The sequence below is a fragment of the Poecilia reticulata genome, linkage group LG2, assembly GCF_000633615.1.
Source record: "Poecilia reticulata strain Guanapo linkage group LG2, Guppy_female_1.0+MT, whole genome shotgun sequence".
Taxonomy (NCBI): Eukaryota; Metazoa; Chordata; class Actinopteri; order Cyprinodontiformes; family Poeciliidae; genus Poecilia; species Poecilia reticulata.
In genome coordinates, this window is record NC_024332.1 from 811,035 (window position 1) to 826,778 (window position 15,744).

Below are 15,744 nucleotides of genomic sequence, written 5' to 3' on the forward strand. Positions count from 1 at the left end.
TTTTTTTTGGTTTCTTTGGTTATTAAGGATTTTATTTTGAAAGGTCTGTTAAGAACTAGAAGGGTCCAACGTGGGCGCATGCGCACTGCCATACACAAGACGTTAGCAGAGCAGTAGCCGCACAAGTCCACAGTGTCTAAATAAGAAAAGCGGAGATTTTGCCCTAAGTATTTGCTCTGAAATGTTTCGCAGGAAACTGACTGCGCTAGACTACCATGACCCGAACGGATTTGACTGCTCAGGTGAGGGGGAAAAGTGACTGGTTAGCCGGTTTTGTTCAGGTTTTCACGGAGCTAGCTGACGTGCGTACGTATTCAGAACCGTGTCGCTATAAGGAGACAGTCAATTGCCAGACTAAAAATAGGAATATATGGAGGAATTCTACGCTTTAAATTAATATCAGTGCAGTTTAATGCGTCCTATTTGAGCAAATCTAATTACTAATGTTAGTAGACTTTAATATTCTTATATTAAAATGTTAAAAGATATTAATGAAGATTTCTGGTATGATTTTAATATAGGCACCAGCCTATTTCTGTACTAATGGCCACATTTTGACTCTTGCTCAGATGAAACACAGTTCAGAAATTGCATCGTGTGGCTGGAGGACCAGAAGATCCGACACTATAAGATCGAGGACAGAGGCAACCTCAGGAACATTCCCAGTTCAGACTGGCCCAAAGCTTATGAGAAGGTGAGACTGTCCAGACCTCTGGACAATCTGGACACCATGACCTGCGTTTAAAGGTTTCTGCTTCTGTTTCTGTAGTACCTGCTGGATCTGAACTGTCCCTTTGGAGTTCAGGAGAAGAAGGAGGCCCTGGACTGGCTGCTGGGTCTGGCTGTACGCTACGAATATGGAGACAATGGTAAGACATACAGAAAATATGAGATTGTATTTGATCAAGCAACATTTTTTACAGACAGGTTTGCTTTGTGAATCTTCCTGGACAAATTTAGCACCTGCAGTAGATTGAAAACAACCAAATTAGAGAGCTGAAGTCACAAAAAAGTGAAGAAAAACCCCCACAATTCTTCATGTTTGGTACATAACTTTATTTTCAACAATTACTACACTGATACTATGACGTATTGGCGCCGTTGAAGATAGAAAAAGGAGTCTTTTAGATTAATCTTAAGAAATTCAAGAATTAAGCATGGAAAATTAAAAGTCTAAGGTTTTAGACTTGTGTTTTTGGTGGAAATAATAGATATAGTTTAGTTTGTAACAGATTTCCTAGTTGTTGTTTTTTTTTGTGTGCAAATTTTCAACTTTTCAAACTCAGAAATTTCCCCAAAAAAATTTTTGTCAATCAAATTTTTTGAGACCAATCTAAAAACATTAATTTTTTTCTGGAGTTTCACTCCTTTCTACCTGCAATGTCTATCATACACTGCAGCTAATGTGTACAAATAATCATTTTTCCTCCCGTTTCCACTGTTTCTTTACCCGCTGTTTTCAGCAGCAAATTTACAAACAGTCCTTAAAGATAATTTACTTTAGCTTTTACAAGATATTAAAACAAAATCACCGGATTACAAACTCACCTCAAAACAATCATTTGCTAACATTTTGAAGGCAATAGAAACAAATCCCATCTAGTTTTCCTCCGGTTGTAATACTGAAGATGACCACTAGATGGCGGCGCAACACAACTTATTTTCTTCCGTTATGCAGTTGAAAAGTATAAGAACTGCCAGCCGCTGGACACATCTGGTAACAGCGATAAAGCCGTGGATCCTCTCGTCAACCTCGACAGTAAGTAAACCCCCCATCTCTGTTTCCTTTCACTGTTTCAGTTAATTTTAATGTTTGTTTTTCTGTTTCTTTTAGATAACTCCCCAGATTTTAAAGCAGGAGTCACAGCATTGGCCAACATCCTCAAAATACAGCGGCATGACGATTACCTGGTCATGCTAAAGGTGAGAAACGGGTGATGTCATCCACATGAATCTGCTACAATCTGTATTTTATTGGGTTTTAATGGATAAACCCACACAAAGTAGCACAACAAAGTAGCACAACAAAATTCGCAAAATTTTTAAATATTTTGTGAATATTTAAAAATTGTGTAATTAGATGGACCAAAATATAAAGTTTAGTGGAAACCTTGTTATTTTAATGACAATAATTCATATGAGCAGCAAAAATAATAGCAAAATCAGGCAAAAGAAATAAGTTTCTTTCAATAAAAAACATAAATCTTTACATGAAACTGCAGCTGTGTGTCATGTTTGGTTTGTTTTTCATTCAGCGGGTAGAAAATCCAGAAATTTCTCTCAAGTAAAAGTGTACACCGTAGTAAAACTACTTCTAAAAATACATTCAATTGAGTAAATATAAGTAGTTAAAGAGATTATGAGATTAAATAGTCCTGTCCCAAAATGTAAGGCCTGCAAAATTAACATGTTTAAGGCCAACTTATTTTTCCTCAGTGAATCTAAAGTCTTAATTTGAGGTTGCTTTTTTATGGAGATTTTTTAAAAATTTCAAATCAGAAGAATTATGTCGTTGAGTTTGATTTCCTTATTAGGAATTGCAGCAATGCTTTCTAATCAGTGCATCTTCCTGTTCTTGGCAGGCCATCCGTATCCTGATCCAGGAGAGACTTTCACCAGAGGCCATCGCTAAGGCCAGCCAGAACAGAGAGGTGAGCTGAGGACATGAGCGAATATCTGAACTCTTGATTTAAAACTAAAAACGCTCTACGGGTCTTTGCAGGGGGTTCCGGTCGCTTTGGATAAACACATCCTGGGTTTCGACACTGGAGGTGAGTGAGGTTAAAACCCTCGTTTTTCTTGTTTGTTTTTTTTTTTATTCAAACGCACACGGTAACAACATTCCTCCTCTTTTCCCCCCGGGCAGACGCGACTCTGAACGAAGCGGCCCAGATTCTGCGCCTGCTGCACATCGAGGAGCTGCGGGAGCTGCAGACAAAGATCAACGAGGCCATCGTCGCCGTCCAGGCCATCATAGCCGACCCCAAGACGGACCACCGGCTGGGCAAGGTCGGCAGATGAGAGGCCAAGGTCGCTGGAGTTGATTTGCAGAGAAAAGCGACTTTTTTTTTGTTCAAAGACATCTGAAGGAAATGTTTTTTTTTTTTCAGTTGTTGCATGAAATGGGCCAATTTGGACAAACTGAGCGAAGGTCCAAGTTTCAGATGCAAAGATTTGTTTTCTTAAAGAAGGGAAACTGTTGTAGTAGTTCTGGTAAAGAAATGAAATTCCTCACAAGTGGAGGATTGTGTTGAACTCTGATAGTTTTTTTTTTTTAATAAATGTTTATTTTGAGGCGGTTTAATTCACATGGAATGTGATTTATACAATAGTAAAACAAACAAACTTGTATCAAATCACATTTTATTGATATAAATATCACATCTCGTTAACAAGAAAAGGTTTAAAATGTCAAAATATTCAGCAAAATAAAACGACATTTTCTCCTGTGGGAAATCCAGGACTGCAGCTGCTGCAATTTGTGGGGTTGTACTGCTTTCGGTACAGAAATTTATTTTATTAATAAAACAGATTTGCTGCTGGCATCAGTCTGATTGGCACCATTTATGTCCGAGCCGCAGATTCAAGTGCTTCGCCCAAGCTGCGAAGTTTCTTTAAACTGAAGAAATAACACCAAATTAAACCAACATTTCTTGTAGTTCTTGTTGACATGCAGCTTAACTTGTCGTCTCCTGGCTCTGGAGAAATGCTAATACTGCTGAATCCAAATAATTATTAATAAGAAAGCACACACATTACTTAAAAAGTCGCTGAAGTTGAATGGAACAGAAACTGGACACGGAAAAACCCTGATGCTGTTACTGTTCTGTTTCCCACCTTCCACTGAGTCAAAAGCAGTCAATATCTTACCTGTAGTAGATCCATCGTATTTAGAATAAGTCGCTAAAGCTAACGGCTAACCGGCTATAGACCAAAATTTATTCTAAATTAAGACAGCAGGAATCATACCTACTGCAGAATTAAATTGATGTTAAATGTTTGTTTGTGCCGCTATAACTTTTAAGATTTTAACAAAACTGATATAAATTAATTGTTCTATGTTTGTGCAGCTTGAATGTGTAGCACAACTGAGACCAAATTTGCTCGATTTTTTTGTTGACCTTCAATGACCTCTGGAAACATTAATATCTTTAAAACCATAGCGGCACAAACCAGCATCAACGTTTAACACCAGTTTAGTGAAATTCGAAGTTGATTAACTGCTTCCAACTTTTTACTTCCCTTTAAGTGATCGGAAAACACTCGTGAAGAACTTTTAAAATCTTTTGTAGCTTCGATAGAAAACAAAACTCAAAACAGTAGAAAAAAATGAGGTATAAAACAAATTTACATTTACTTTGGGTTATATTTTGAGGGTGAGGACAGTGAGGGTTGCAACTTGCTTCCATCCAGCAACTGTAGCACCAAAGGACTGCTGGTTCGTCGTTAGAGGCTCCCTGTGAAACAAGAGCAGAAGATTAGTTCCATGATGTCTAATTAGCCACAGGAGGAAGTCAGGTTTCCCTTCATGTGTAAATCTGAATGTCTTTAGTGCCTCTGTTGCCTTTAGTGAATAAGTTTTCAATGTGTTGACGTCTTCAACAACAGCTACGTTTCTGTTGACCAAATACGTGTGGAAATTGTAAATATAAAACTAAATCTGCTCCATGGAAACAGCAAATTTGAAAAAAAAAAACCTGCATGTTTTTTTGTAGAATGTTTTAGTGCTACGATGACGTGGTGTTTTGTCTATATTGAAATTGGCGTATTTCGCAAAACTGCAATGGAAAAACATTTTTCAAATCATGAGTCACATGTTTGAATGTTGCTACTGACAGAAACAACAAAAAAGACAACAGGAAGTAGTAGGAGGATGACTGCGTGACATGTTTTTTAATGACTTATAACAAACTTATTCACATGATTTTAATTTAATTTTGCATTTAATGGAAACAATAGAATTGCAAAGTTGTGGTTTTTCAACATTAGTTGAATGTTTTGTTGAAGTTTTGCACACGTTTGTACTGGAAATGCTGCTAGTGTGTTGACATCTTCAACACAAGCATTGTTTCCATTTATATTGCGCAAATTAAAATGCCAATTTTAAAAAAAAATGTTTTTGCTAAAAACTAGCAAAAAATGGGGTGGATAAGGTGGTGTTTTGTCTATATTCAAATTAGCCTATTTGCTAAACTGCAATAGAAATACTTTTTTAAAATCACGAGTCACTACTACGAGTTACCAGTTACTACTTACTGGTGGAAACGACAAAGAAGACAACAGGAAGTAGTAGGAGGATGATGTTGTGACATAGTTTTTAACGACTTCTGAACAAACTTACACGTGATTTTAATTTCATTTCGTATTTAATGGAAACAATACAATTACGAAATTGTCTTTTTTTTTTGACAGTCTTGCAGCACATTTGTAACAGAATAGTGGCTAATGTCTTCACCCCCAAACACCTAGCATGAGTGCTGTAGAGCTGTCATCAGGCGCCTTTGAAGGGAGCGGCGGACATCATCGGGATCGGCGCTGTGCTGATGTGTGACATCTGCCAGGGTGCCACTTTGGGGATTATCCTGTGTTTAAAGAGGCTGCGTCGCACTTTGAAGGTGTTTGAGAAACAGCCCTGAGGACATCTGCACTCATTAACACGTCAGACATGATGACCCAGTCAAAGTACAGGCAGGGGGTCGTCAGTGACGGTGTAATCATGGCTGCTCGGTTCACACACTGTGAGTCAGGACGGCCGCCCCGCAGGCCAGGTGGATCTGGTCTCTTTTATGAGCGGCGCTGAAGAACTGAGCAATGTTTCAATTTAAAGGCAACTGAGTAAGATCCTCACATGACGGGCATTTATATGTTGTATTTAGCTAAATATGGCAAAAAAAGTTGCTGAGGTTATTAAACTTAATTATTAACTGAAGACGTGCAGACGCGAGTCTGTTGAGAAACGGAGGACAGAGGTTAATTTTTAGACCTTTCACTGCAAAAACACAAAATCTTACCAAGTATTTTTGGTTTAGTTTCTAGTGCAAATATCTAGTACGTGGAAATAAGACAAAACTAACATGAAACCATTCAACAATTTATATTAGCTTGTTTTAAGTAAATACATTCTTAATACTGATAAAGTTCTAGTTTCATTGGCAGATAAATTCACTTACAACATGAGAAAAATGTCTTGTAATAAGTGAAATAATCTGCCAGTGAACTAGAACTTTTCCATCAATTTTAATGAATGAATTACTTGAAACAAGCTCTAATATCTTACTGAAAAGCTACTTATAAGTTAGTTTTGTCTCATTTCAAGATATTTTCACTGGAATCTAGACTAAAATACTTGGTAATATTTTGTGGTTTTGCAGTGTAGAGAAGGCCGGTCGATCTATCTGCTGCTCTCTTGTCCAGATAAAACCCATTTGTGTTTGATCTAGATCTACATCTAGTTTAGGAAAGTCTATAAAGATGCTACTTGATGACTATCTCATCTCACCTGGTAGACAGTGGGTGGTTGCTATGGTGATGCCGTAGAGGTGAGAGCGCTGCTCAGGCAGGTATTCGTCGGCGAACTTGCTGCTGTCTTTGTCGACTGCGATCACGCCGTCCCTGTTGCGACCCAGTGGTTACTAACCAGTGACAGAAACAGACTGACGGGTCATCAAAGATGGCTACCTCCTCCAGTCGCTGAAGTAGAAGTGGTTGCTATGGTAGACCATGCTGAACGGGTAGTTCAGGTCAGAGTTGATCACCCTGCGGCCGGATCCGTTTGGAGATATGCACTCCAGTCGCTTGGTGCCTGACGGAAACAGAATCGATTCCAGATCAGCGCCGCTTTCAGGAAGTGAGGAGAACAAACGTGGGGTGTTTACCTGCGTCGGCCCAGCAGATCTGCCCAGATGAGAGGTCGTAGGTCAGCGCGTTCGGCAACCCGACGCCGTCAGACACAACCACCCTACGGCCCTGACCGTCCACAGTGGACGTCTCGATCTTCGGCGCCTCTCGGTTCCAGTCGGTCCAGTAAAGACTCCTGCAGAGAGTCACAGTCAGCGCAGAAACCAGCTTGAATGCTGGGAAACAATTATTTTAATATTAATTAGCATATTAATATTATGTAATTTTATTCAATTACTCAATCTATTATTTTTATTAAAATAATTGCCTCATTTGTCAATATTTTTTATCAATATTGAAATTCAGAGGTGGGTTAAAGTATCCAGCAATTGTAGTCAAGTAAGAGTAGAACTACTTCAACGTATTTTTATTCAAGCAAAAGTAAAAAGTAGCATCCAAGAAATGAGTAAAGTAAGAGTAAAAAGTACAAACTAACTGATCAAATTATCAATCATTTAATATTTAAAAATTGCATAATCAGACGGACAAAAATATAAAGTTACGTGAGATTTTTTTATTAACTAATATTAATAAATGGATAAAAAGCTGCTTAATGTGAGATTTTTTTTCTATTTTATGCCACTTAAATTCTTAGTAGAACTTAGACAATTTTTTTTCATCTTAAATATGAAATATTTAAATTTTATGCACAGTTTTGGCTAAACATTTCACTTAATGATTAATGATTAATCGTGTCAGCTCTACTGGTGATGTAACACAGATTAAAATCTTAGGCATGTTTTATGTCCCCTTTGTTCTGCTTCCTCTCATCTCAGTGTGAAATTTGATAAAATGCAGATGTAGCGCATTAAGGACACAGAATTTACAGCTGCATTAAATAATACATCAAATGTGATTTTGGTAAAGGAGGTTCCAACTCATAGATTTCCTTCTGTTTCTAATCATGTTCAGTTTAGAGACTCGAGCCTAGAAACCAAACTCAACAAGACTCAACGGAGCGGGAAAATGCGGAACCGTCTGCTCTGCGTGGATCCAGAGTTTGTTGACTCACAGCTTGCGTCAAATAAAAAGCCGAACCGTGTGTTCCCTATACGAGCCAACCCTCTGAGAGGAGAGACGCTCAGCTCTGGATGATTAAACCTCCAAACACAACTTCTTTTTATTTAAAAAGAAAAATGAGTAATAAACAATGTATCAATGTGTTCAGCTCATGAGTTGAGACGGTTTTAGTTAAACAAAGACTAACAGAGTAGCATGAAGAGTAAAATGTGATGATTTTTATCACTCTGTTTTGTCTGAAATTGATTTTGAGGCGATATCAAACATTTTAAATCTTAATTTTCTCCAAACTAACGAACTTAAAGCAAACAGTTTGGATAAAAAGTCTGACCCGGTGGAGGAGACCACTACGATGGCCCGCGGGTTGACCAGGTCCGAGTCGAACAGGGTCCGCCTCCTGCTGCCGTCCAGGCTTGCGCTTTCTATCACATCTGTGTTCGAATCGACCCAAAACATCAACCTGCGCTTGGCATCCAGGGCCAATCCCTCCGGACTGACAAGCTCTGCAGGCAGAGGGCGCTGTTGTTCAACCCAGAGCAGAATAAAACCATTCCAGACGAAGAAGAGCAGCCGTTACTTGTGTTGATGAGCATCTCCGGCTCAGCTCCAGACGCCATTGAAGCTCTGTTGATCGTCCTCGCTGACAGATCCGTCCAGTAGACTTTATTCTCCTTGCAGTCGTAGGCGATACCGACAACGATGGAGCCCTGCGAGTAAACAAACATTAGCATCTCAGCTGGGGTTAGCTTGGAGCAGGAGGTGAATTTTTAAAGCTGGAAACTCAAATCAGAATGTTTCCCCCAGTGTTTTATAAGCCTGGCGGGCCACCAGGCTTTACTTGTGCCTCCACTAGGCTCAGCATTGCTTATTTTTTCAAATCTTTTTAAAAATGTTGCATTTTTTAAGACTTTATAGTTGGTGCTCAGGTATTAATCTTCCAATCTTTCAATAACACATAATTATGAAGTGATATTTTCAAATTTTCTGCCAACTTTAAACATATTTTAACTCAAAAACACGACAAGCTGCTGGTTGAACCCGCTGGATGAACCCGCTGGTTGAACCCGCTGGTTGAACCCGCTGGTTGGCCCTAGTGCCCAACCAGCGGCCTTAGCAAGTTTTCTGGGGAAAACTTTGAAAACATGACTTAGAAGGAATCTGACTTTGTAATTTAGCGCCTTGAAATTGGGCCTCCGTCTCTTTAAAAACTCCACTTTCAGGAAGTCAGCACAAACATGGCTCCTCTATTAACCCTTTAACGTTTTTACCAGCGTTACACTGACAAGTAGCTCTTATAATGAGTTGTTTGCTAATTGCTGCTGGCTAGTCTGAAGGAGCTGAGTGGGGGAGGAGCTGCTTCTCGAAGGCAGTGCTACGTCCACCCAGACGTTTTTGGACAGCTGAATGGCTGAATGGAGATCAAAGGATTTCTCAAACATGCATGAAATAATAAAAATAAACACTCCATGTATGCTTTGGATGAAGAAATGACATTAAAGCTTAAAAAAAAAGATTTTACATAATACTACCTCCTTCAAAATCAAATCATTTGTCCGTCATTTTGATGAGAGCTAAACTTTGACTAGGCCAAAATGAGAACACAATGGTTGATGGATTTAGTTAAATGGCTGATTATGAGGTTCTAATCTAAGATTTTGCTCACATATTTAAGTTTTATTTCATTATATATCCACACAAATCCCTTCAGAATGGGATTTATCAGCTCAAATTTAAACCTTTCAGCATTTAACATGTTTCTTCTGATGAGCACATCTGCTGCAGTGGAGACGTCAGAAACTCATCCACAGCAGACGTTGCACAGATGTCTCTCACACATTGCATCACTTCACACATCGGGTGTAGACAGCCAATAAAAATGACAAACAGAGGCTAAATCATGACATGCTGTTTCTTATGCTGATCTGATGGAAAGTTTAACCTGCAGCTGTTCTTACGTGGAGCGTCAGCAGCGTTTTGGAGCGCTCTGCGTCCAGACGGCTCCCGTTCAGAGGCAGGGCTCCGATTTTCTGGCCCTGAGCGTAGAGGAGGGTGACGGCGGTTTTTGCCGGAGGCGTCACATCCGGACGGGTCACTGGACGGACGATGGGCGGAGCCACCGATGGGAGGCCTGGCACGAGCAAAATGGACGAAAACGAAAATCTGTGATTGTATTCAACCTCCTTGACTCTAATGATGGTTATGAAACAACATCCTTCAGTCAAAAGTACATGAAGCCACAAAACAATAAACTAAATATACAACCATTTTAAATTAAACAACTAAAAAAGTCAGGCTTTTTCTTCCTTAGAAAGGGAATTTTAAATCATTGTAGATCTAAAACTTAAAATGCAAAGTAATTAGCATCCAGCTAGCTAATTACTTTGGATGAAAAAAAGATAAATATTCAATAAAATACAAGAAAGTTTGAGGTTGTAATTGTGTGGATGTGTTACTTTTGCAAGGAGAGAATAAAAGATAAAAAGTTGACTTACATGCTGGTTTGACGGCGTCGTGTGAGCGAGTACCAGGTACTTCCCGGCCCTCCTGGTCCACACACCAGCAGTAAGTGGACTCCCCGTAACACTGGACCGGACTGAGAGCGCAGAACGATCACAATCAGCAGATCTGAAATTACTTCTGACGTTCAGCGCCAATCTACCTGAATTCTCCGTCTGGTTCGCACTGAGGCAAATACTGCTGGGGGTCCGGACTCCCTCCGTAGTGCTCGATCAAACTGGCCCTCCATCTCTCACACACGCTCTCGGCTCGACTGGTGGGCGCTGCGAAGAGCGCAAACCTCTTTTAAAACCAGCAGCCACACAACAGAGTCATAAAGAAACTCCTCTGTTGATGCTGCATTCGTCCAACTGAATGCAGCATCTGTTTTCCAGCTCTCTGAGTTTATGTCGCAATTTGAGTTGGAGTGCTTTGTTAATGGTGTGTGAATGCCCTGTGTTTAAAGAGGCACACACACGCGCACACACACTCCAAAATGTTCACCAGCCAACGGGCGTTTTAATAGAACTGAACCTGAAACCGCTTTGTGCTTCTGCTTCTGCCTGTGCAGAAATAAAAACACAAATTTGGTGTTTTTTTTTGTTTTTTTACAGATTAATAGATTCTTGTGTGATTCGTGTGGTTTAGAGGTTATATAGCATTTAAACCACAAAATTCACTAAATTTGGTGGTTCAGAGCAGCGGCTCCAAACCGCAGAGCTGAACTGTTTAACTCATAAATACAGAGTTTAACGTGAAACAATAAATCAGGGAGTTGCAGTTTAAAACTGTAGGAGATGTAAAAACCAAAAGCAAACAGAAAAAGGAAATTCCACTTAAAAAAGTTAGTCGGGGGGGGAAAATTCTAGAGAAGTCCACCAGTTTGGAAAGTGAAAAATCTGTAAGTTTTTCTGCCAATAATTCAAACAGCAACAGATAATTACAAGAAGCAACGCTTCAATTATGTGCACAATAAAGACTGAAAAACTAAATATGCTGTGCTGGGTTTACAAGAGAGCTGTGCAATAATACAAGTCTGTGAATCTAATTGAGATAAAGCAATTAGGACAGAAACAAATAATCGGATTAATCAATTATTGCAGTAATCTTCAACTAATTAAGTAATCGATTAATCGTTAATTGGAGTATGCAGACTCAGAAAAAGTCTGTAATTCAGCCAAAACTTTACAAAAAATGCATACATTTTACATTTAATCTAAACAATTTTAGCCTCAGCTGGTTCAAATTCTGTTAAAAAATCCTACTAAATATCTTTTTATATCCAATTAATAGTTGATTAATTCAAAATTAATCAACAAAATAAGTTTGAGCTTTTCATACGTTGATGTTAGAAGCATTTTTTTAACTGCAGATGCATCTTATACTGCAAATAATTTCAAAGAATGGTTTGTGTTTGCATTTTAATCAATGAAATGTTTATTTTCTTAATTAAAAATGACATAATTGTTTATTTGCATCTTTTAATGCATTTCTAATATAATATACAAAAGGCTCAAATTGTTGAAGGCAGAATCTGTAGAATTTTTTGGATAAATTGACAGAAATTTGGATCAAAAAGTGATTGTCTCCTGGTATAAACTCAGTTTCTTGTTATTTTTGTGCTGATGTCATCCATCAGGTAAGAAAGCAGCTTTCTTACCTGGTTTCCTGCAGTCTGCAGGTGTGGCGCCAGGTGCAGTCCTAGTTCCTGCTCTCTCCTGTCCACTACTGTCAACACACCAACAATGTCCAGTAGATCCATGGCACTGGAACACACAAGAGGAATAACATCGATGAACAAATATAGAAATGAATGAACAGGTGAAAGTGACTCAAAAGGAAACTCTAGAGTTACCTGTTGAGGTAGGAACTGCCCCTGTGCATCGCAGCGAGGGACAAACACTCCAGCTACGGGGTAACGCTCCTGAATGCTGGCCTGTGCTCTGTCTCTCTGCTCCTCACATGGAGTTTTAGGAGCATCTGGTCCAAAAAGAAGAAAAAGAGCCAGAAATGAAGCTATTTTAAAAAGTATTTTATATGATTTATTAACAGAAATCAGTTTTCTTCCATAATTCAACTTTCTTTTAGTCCCTTTGAAGCTGCAGTATGTGGCTTTTAGATTTTGTTTTACGTATGTGTTTAAACTGTCATCATGTTGTGACAGTTTGGTATGAGACAGATTAGCATGGCTAACAAAGACGATATTAACATGGCTAACAATGATGGCATTAGCATGGCTAGCAAAGACAGCATTAGCATGGATAATGATGATGGAATTAGCATGGCTAACAATGATGGCTCTTAGTGGTTGTTTTTGGTTGGGAGAGGTGCATTTCTTCAGACAGCAGTAGTAGCTCAAGGAGAAAATGATCTTTTCACAGACTATCTGTCTCATAATAACAATTGAATATGTAGATAATATATTTTTTAAATCTACCGTAGCTTTAGCAGCTAAAACCAACCCTCACCTGGTTTCGCACAGTCTCTTGGTTGAGCACCAGGTGGGGTTCTGGTTCCCGCTCTCTCCTGTCCGTCCTCTTTGACACACCAACAATAACCAGTGGACGAGTGGCACTAAAACATCAACAATGAGAAGCAGCAAAATTCTAGTAAAAGCTCCTGAAGCTTCAGTGCAAAGAAGTAATTTTATGCTTACACACCTGTAGTGGTATGTACTGCCCATCGGCGTCACACTGAGGCACATAGGCTCCAGCTACAGGATATTCACGTGAGCTAGAGGCCTGAACTCTTTCCTTGTGATGCTCACAGGGAGTTTTAGGAAGCTCCGGTTGATCTGTGAAACATTTTGACATTTGTTTGGCTTAAAACGTCGAGGCAGTTTACCACCATTATTGGTTTATACGCAGATGATATCTAACTATTACTGCAAGAAGAGAACTGAAATAGTTCAATGAAAGCTTTCATTCTGTTGTGTTGATCCTCAGAAAACCATAAGTCTCACCTGTTCTGCAGTTGACACGAAGTGAACCAGGTCCAGTCCTGGTTCCGGCTCTCTCCTGTCCACTACTATTCACACACCAACAATGTCCAGTGGAAGCATGACACTGGAACCAGTAAACACATGTAAAACAGTGACAATTCAGTCTTAAAGCAGAAACGTTCAGTAGATTCTGACCTGCTGTGGTAGATAGAGTCCGTTTTCATCACACTGAGGTACGTAGGCTCCCGGAGGAGGGAATCCATCTGAGCTGGTCTGGACGCTGTCTCTGTGGTGCTCACAGTGAGTCTTTGGACGCTCTGGTTCCTCTGTTGGACAAACAGGACAAACATTTACATCATCAATTAACCTGAAATGTTTAGCAGACCACAGCACAAGTGGTTTGGACATAATTGTGTTGTCACCAGTGCAGAGTTTATTCAACAAGGGTATAAACCAAAGAAAGGGGGCAAAAACCTTCTTTTGCCCAAGAAACATACCAGTGGCAAATGAGAATGGTGGCAATGGTTTAAGGTAAATGTTCACCAAATGTCAGAACATTGACATTTCAGGAAACTTCCCACATCCCAACTCAATCGACTTGAGAACCAGAAACCAGCAAACTGTAGCAAAATAATAAGAATGGATGGGTCACCGGTAGATAGTCTCACCTGTTCTGCAGTCTACACTGGGTGAACCAGGTCCAGTCCTGGTTCCGACTCTCTCCTGTCCCCTACTGTCCACACACCAACAATATCCAGTAGAACTATGGCACTGGAACCAGTAAAACACACATTATAGACATATTCAATGGCACTTTAGAGTTAAATAAATCAATATAAAGGTAACGTAAGGAAGTCTAACCTGCAGTGGTAGATAGAGTCCGTTTTCATCACACTGAGGTACGTAGGCTCCAGGAGGAGGGAATCCGTCTGAGCTGGACTGGACGTTGTCTCTGTGGTGCTCACAGTGAGTCTTTGGACGCTCTGGTTCCTCTGAACAACAACCATTCATTATAATTAACCAAGTTCTGATGAAGATTTAAGACTTTTGTTCCTTAAAATGCCAAAATTTCCACTTAACTTAATTATTTGGTTCGTCTGATGATGTCATTTTCTAAATGTTAAATCATGATGTGATCACTTTTTACCAAATATATTCTTACTCTTAATTTCTGGGATGGCTACATTTTACTTTTACTTGAGTAAAAATATGTTGAAGTGCCTCCGGAACTGCCATATTGTTAGCCAGTCAGCCCAAAAGAAACTCTAAATACACACAACATTTGTGTTGTGTGTATTAATTTTTAACATTAATTTGTATTAGTAACATTAATAAAAATTAATGTTACTAGAGACAAAGACCTTAAGAGTGTGTGGTCCAATTAAATAAGACATAATTAATTACCTTGTAACAAAATTTTTTATTTTTCTTTAATCTGTTTTAAGTCATTCAACCATCAGATTGACACAGAATAATATTATATCTATTCAGCTATCAAGTGTGTCAGAAATCCATTTATGTGATTTCTTTGAAAAAATACTTCTTTAGAAATGTGACTATGAAGTAAAAATTAGCCAAAAGAAGCACCTTTGTCGCCCATTTTTGTTTGCGAATGCTGCTTGTGCGTCAGATTTATGATTGTACTGGAAACACACAAAAACAAAGGTTCCCCTCAGAACTTTTGTATGTTAATCAATTGTGAATTAATCAATTAATGAATCAAAATTAACACTAAAAACTTACGTTAATTTGGGCTGAATTGGGTTTACAATAAGATATAACACAGACAAACACTTTAGAAATACATTTTGTTTGCTTTCTTGTAAAAGAAGATAGTTTGAAATGATGTAAATTACCTGCAGCCTCTTTTGTAATGTTTTAGTTAATAACATTACAGTTTATTCCCACTGCAAAAACACAAAATCTAAGTATTTTTGGTTTAGTTTAAAGTGCAAATATCCAAGTAACCTTTTAGCAACATATATTAGCTTGTAAATTCTTAATATTAATGAAAAAGTACTAGTTCCACTGGCAGATTATTTCACTTATATCAAGGCAAAACTGTTTTGTTTTAATGGAAGTAGAACTTCTTTTCCAATTTTAAGAAATTATTAACTTAAAACAAGATAATATTTCTTGCTGAAAAGTTGCTTATAAGTTAGTTTTGTCTTATTTCAAGTGTATCATTTGCATTAGAAACTAAACTAAAAACTAAAATACTTGGTAAGATTTTGTGTTTTTGCAGTGAATCAGTATTTAGATTATAGATCTGATGAGATTTAAAGCCTCACCTGATCTGCAGTCTGCATGAGGTGAACCAGGTCCAGTCCTGGTTCCGGCTCTCTCCTGTCCCCTACTGTCCACACACCAACAATATCCAGTAGAACCAT

At 38.7% G+C, this 15,744-nt stretch overlaps 2 protein-coding genes across 2 annotated transcripts in view; one reads left to right on the forward strand and one right to left on the reverse strand.

The window, feature by feature from the left end:
* Nucleotides 1-74: 74 nt before the first annotated feature.
* rtraf (RNA transcription, translation and transport factor) lies at nt 75-3,304 on the forward strand. The gene is made up of 8 exons (XM_008429024.2): nt 75-242; nt 570-694; nt 770-869; nt 1,679-1,759; nt 1,835-1,923; nt 2,583-2,651; nt 2,723-2,771; nt 2,867-3,304. The coding sequence occupies exons 1-8, from the start codon at nt 182-184 to the stop codon at nt 3,019-3,021; spliced, it is 729 nt and encodes a 242-aa protein (XP_008427246.1). The 5' UTR covers nt 75-181; the 3' UTR covers nt 3,022-3,304.
* Nucleotides 3,305-3,346: 42 nt separating this feature from the next.
* nid2a (nidogen 2a (osteonidogen)) overlaps nt 3,347-15,744 on the reverse strand; it is a 46,398-nt gene continuing 34,000 nt past the window's right edge. The window contains exons 28-45 of the mRNA XM_017303688.1: nt 15,646-15,744; nt 14,216-14,346; nt 14,023-14,125; nt 13,550-13,680; nt 13,376-13,478; nt 13,074-13,207; nt 12,882-12,987; nt 12,269-12,393; nt 12,074-12,179; nt 10,577-10,697; nt 10,410-10,510; nt 9,873-10,045; nt 8,495-8,624; nt 8,249-8,420; nt 6,876-7,033; nt 6,679-6,802; nt 6,500-6,612; nt 3,347-4,457 (exon numbers count right to left, since the gene is read on the reverse strand). Coding sequence (XP_017159177.1) covers nt 4,447-4,457; nt 6,500-6,612; nt 6,679-6,802; nt 6,876-7,033; nt 8,249-8,420; nt 8,495-8,624; nt 9,873-10,045; nt 10,410-10,510; nt 10,577-10,697; nt 12,074-12,179; nt 12,269-12,393; nt 12,882-12,987; nt 13,074-13,207; nt 13,376-13,478; nt 13,550-13,680; nt 14,023-14,125; nt 14,216-14,346; nt 15,646-15,744 — 2,141 coding nt within the window. The 3' untranslated portion in view covers nt 3,347-4,446. The remainder of the gene's footprint in view (nt 4,458-6,499; nt 6,613-6,678; nt 6,803-6,875; nt 7,034-8,248; nt 8,421-8,494; nt 8,625-9,872; nt 10,046-10,409; nt 10,511-10,576; nt 10,698-12,073; nt 12,180-12,268; nt 12,394-12,881; nt 12,988-13,073; nt 13,208-13,375; nt 13,479-13,549; nt 13,681-14,022; nt 14,126-14,215; nt 14,347-15,645) is intronic.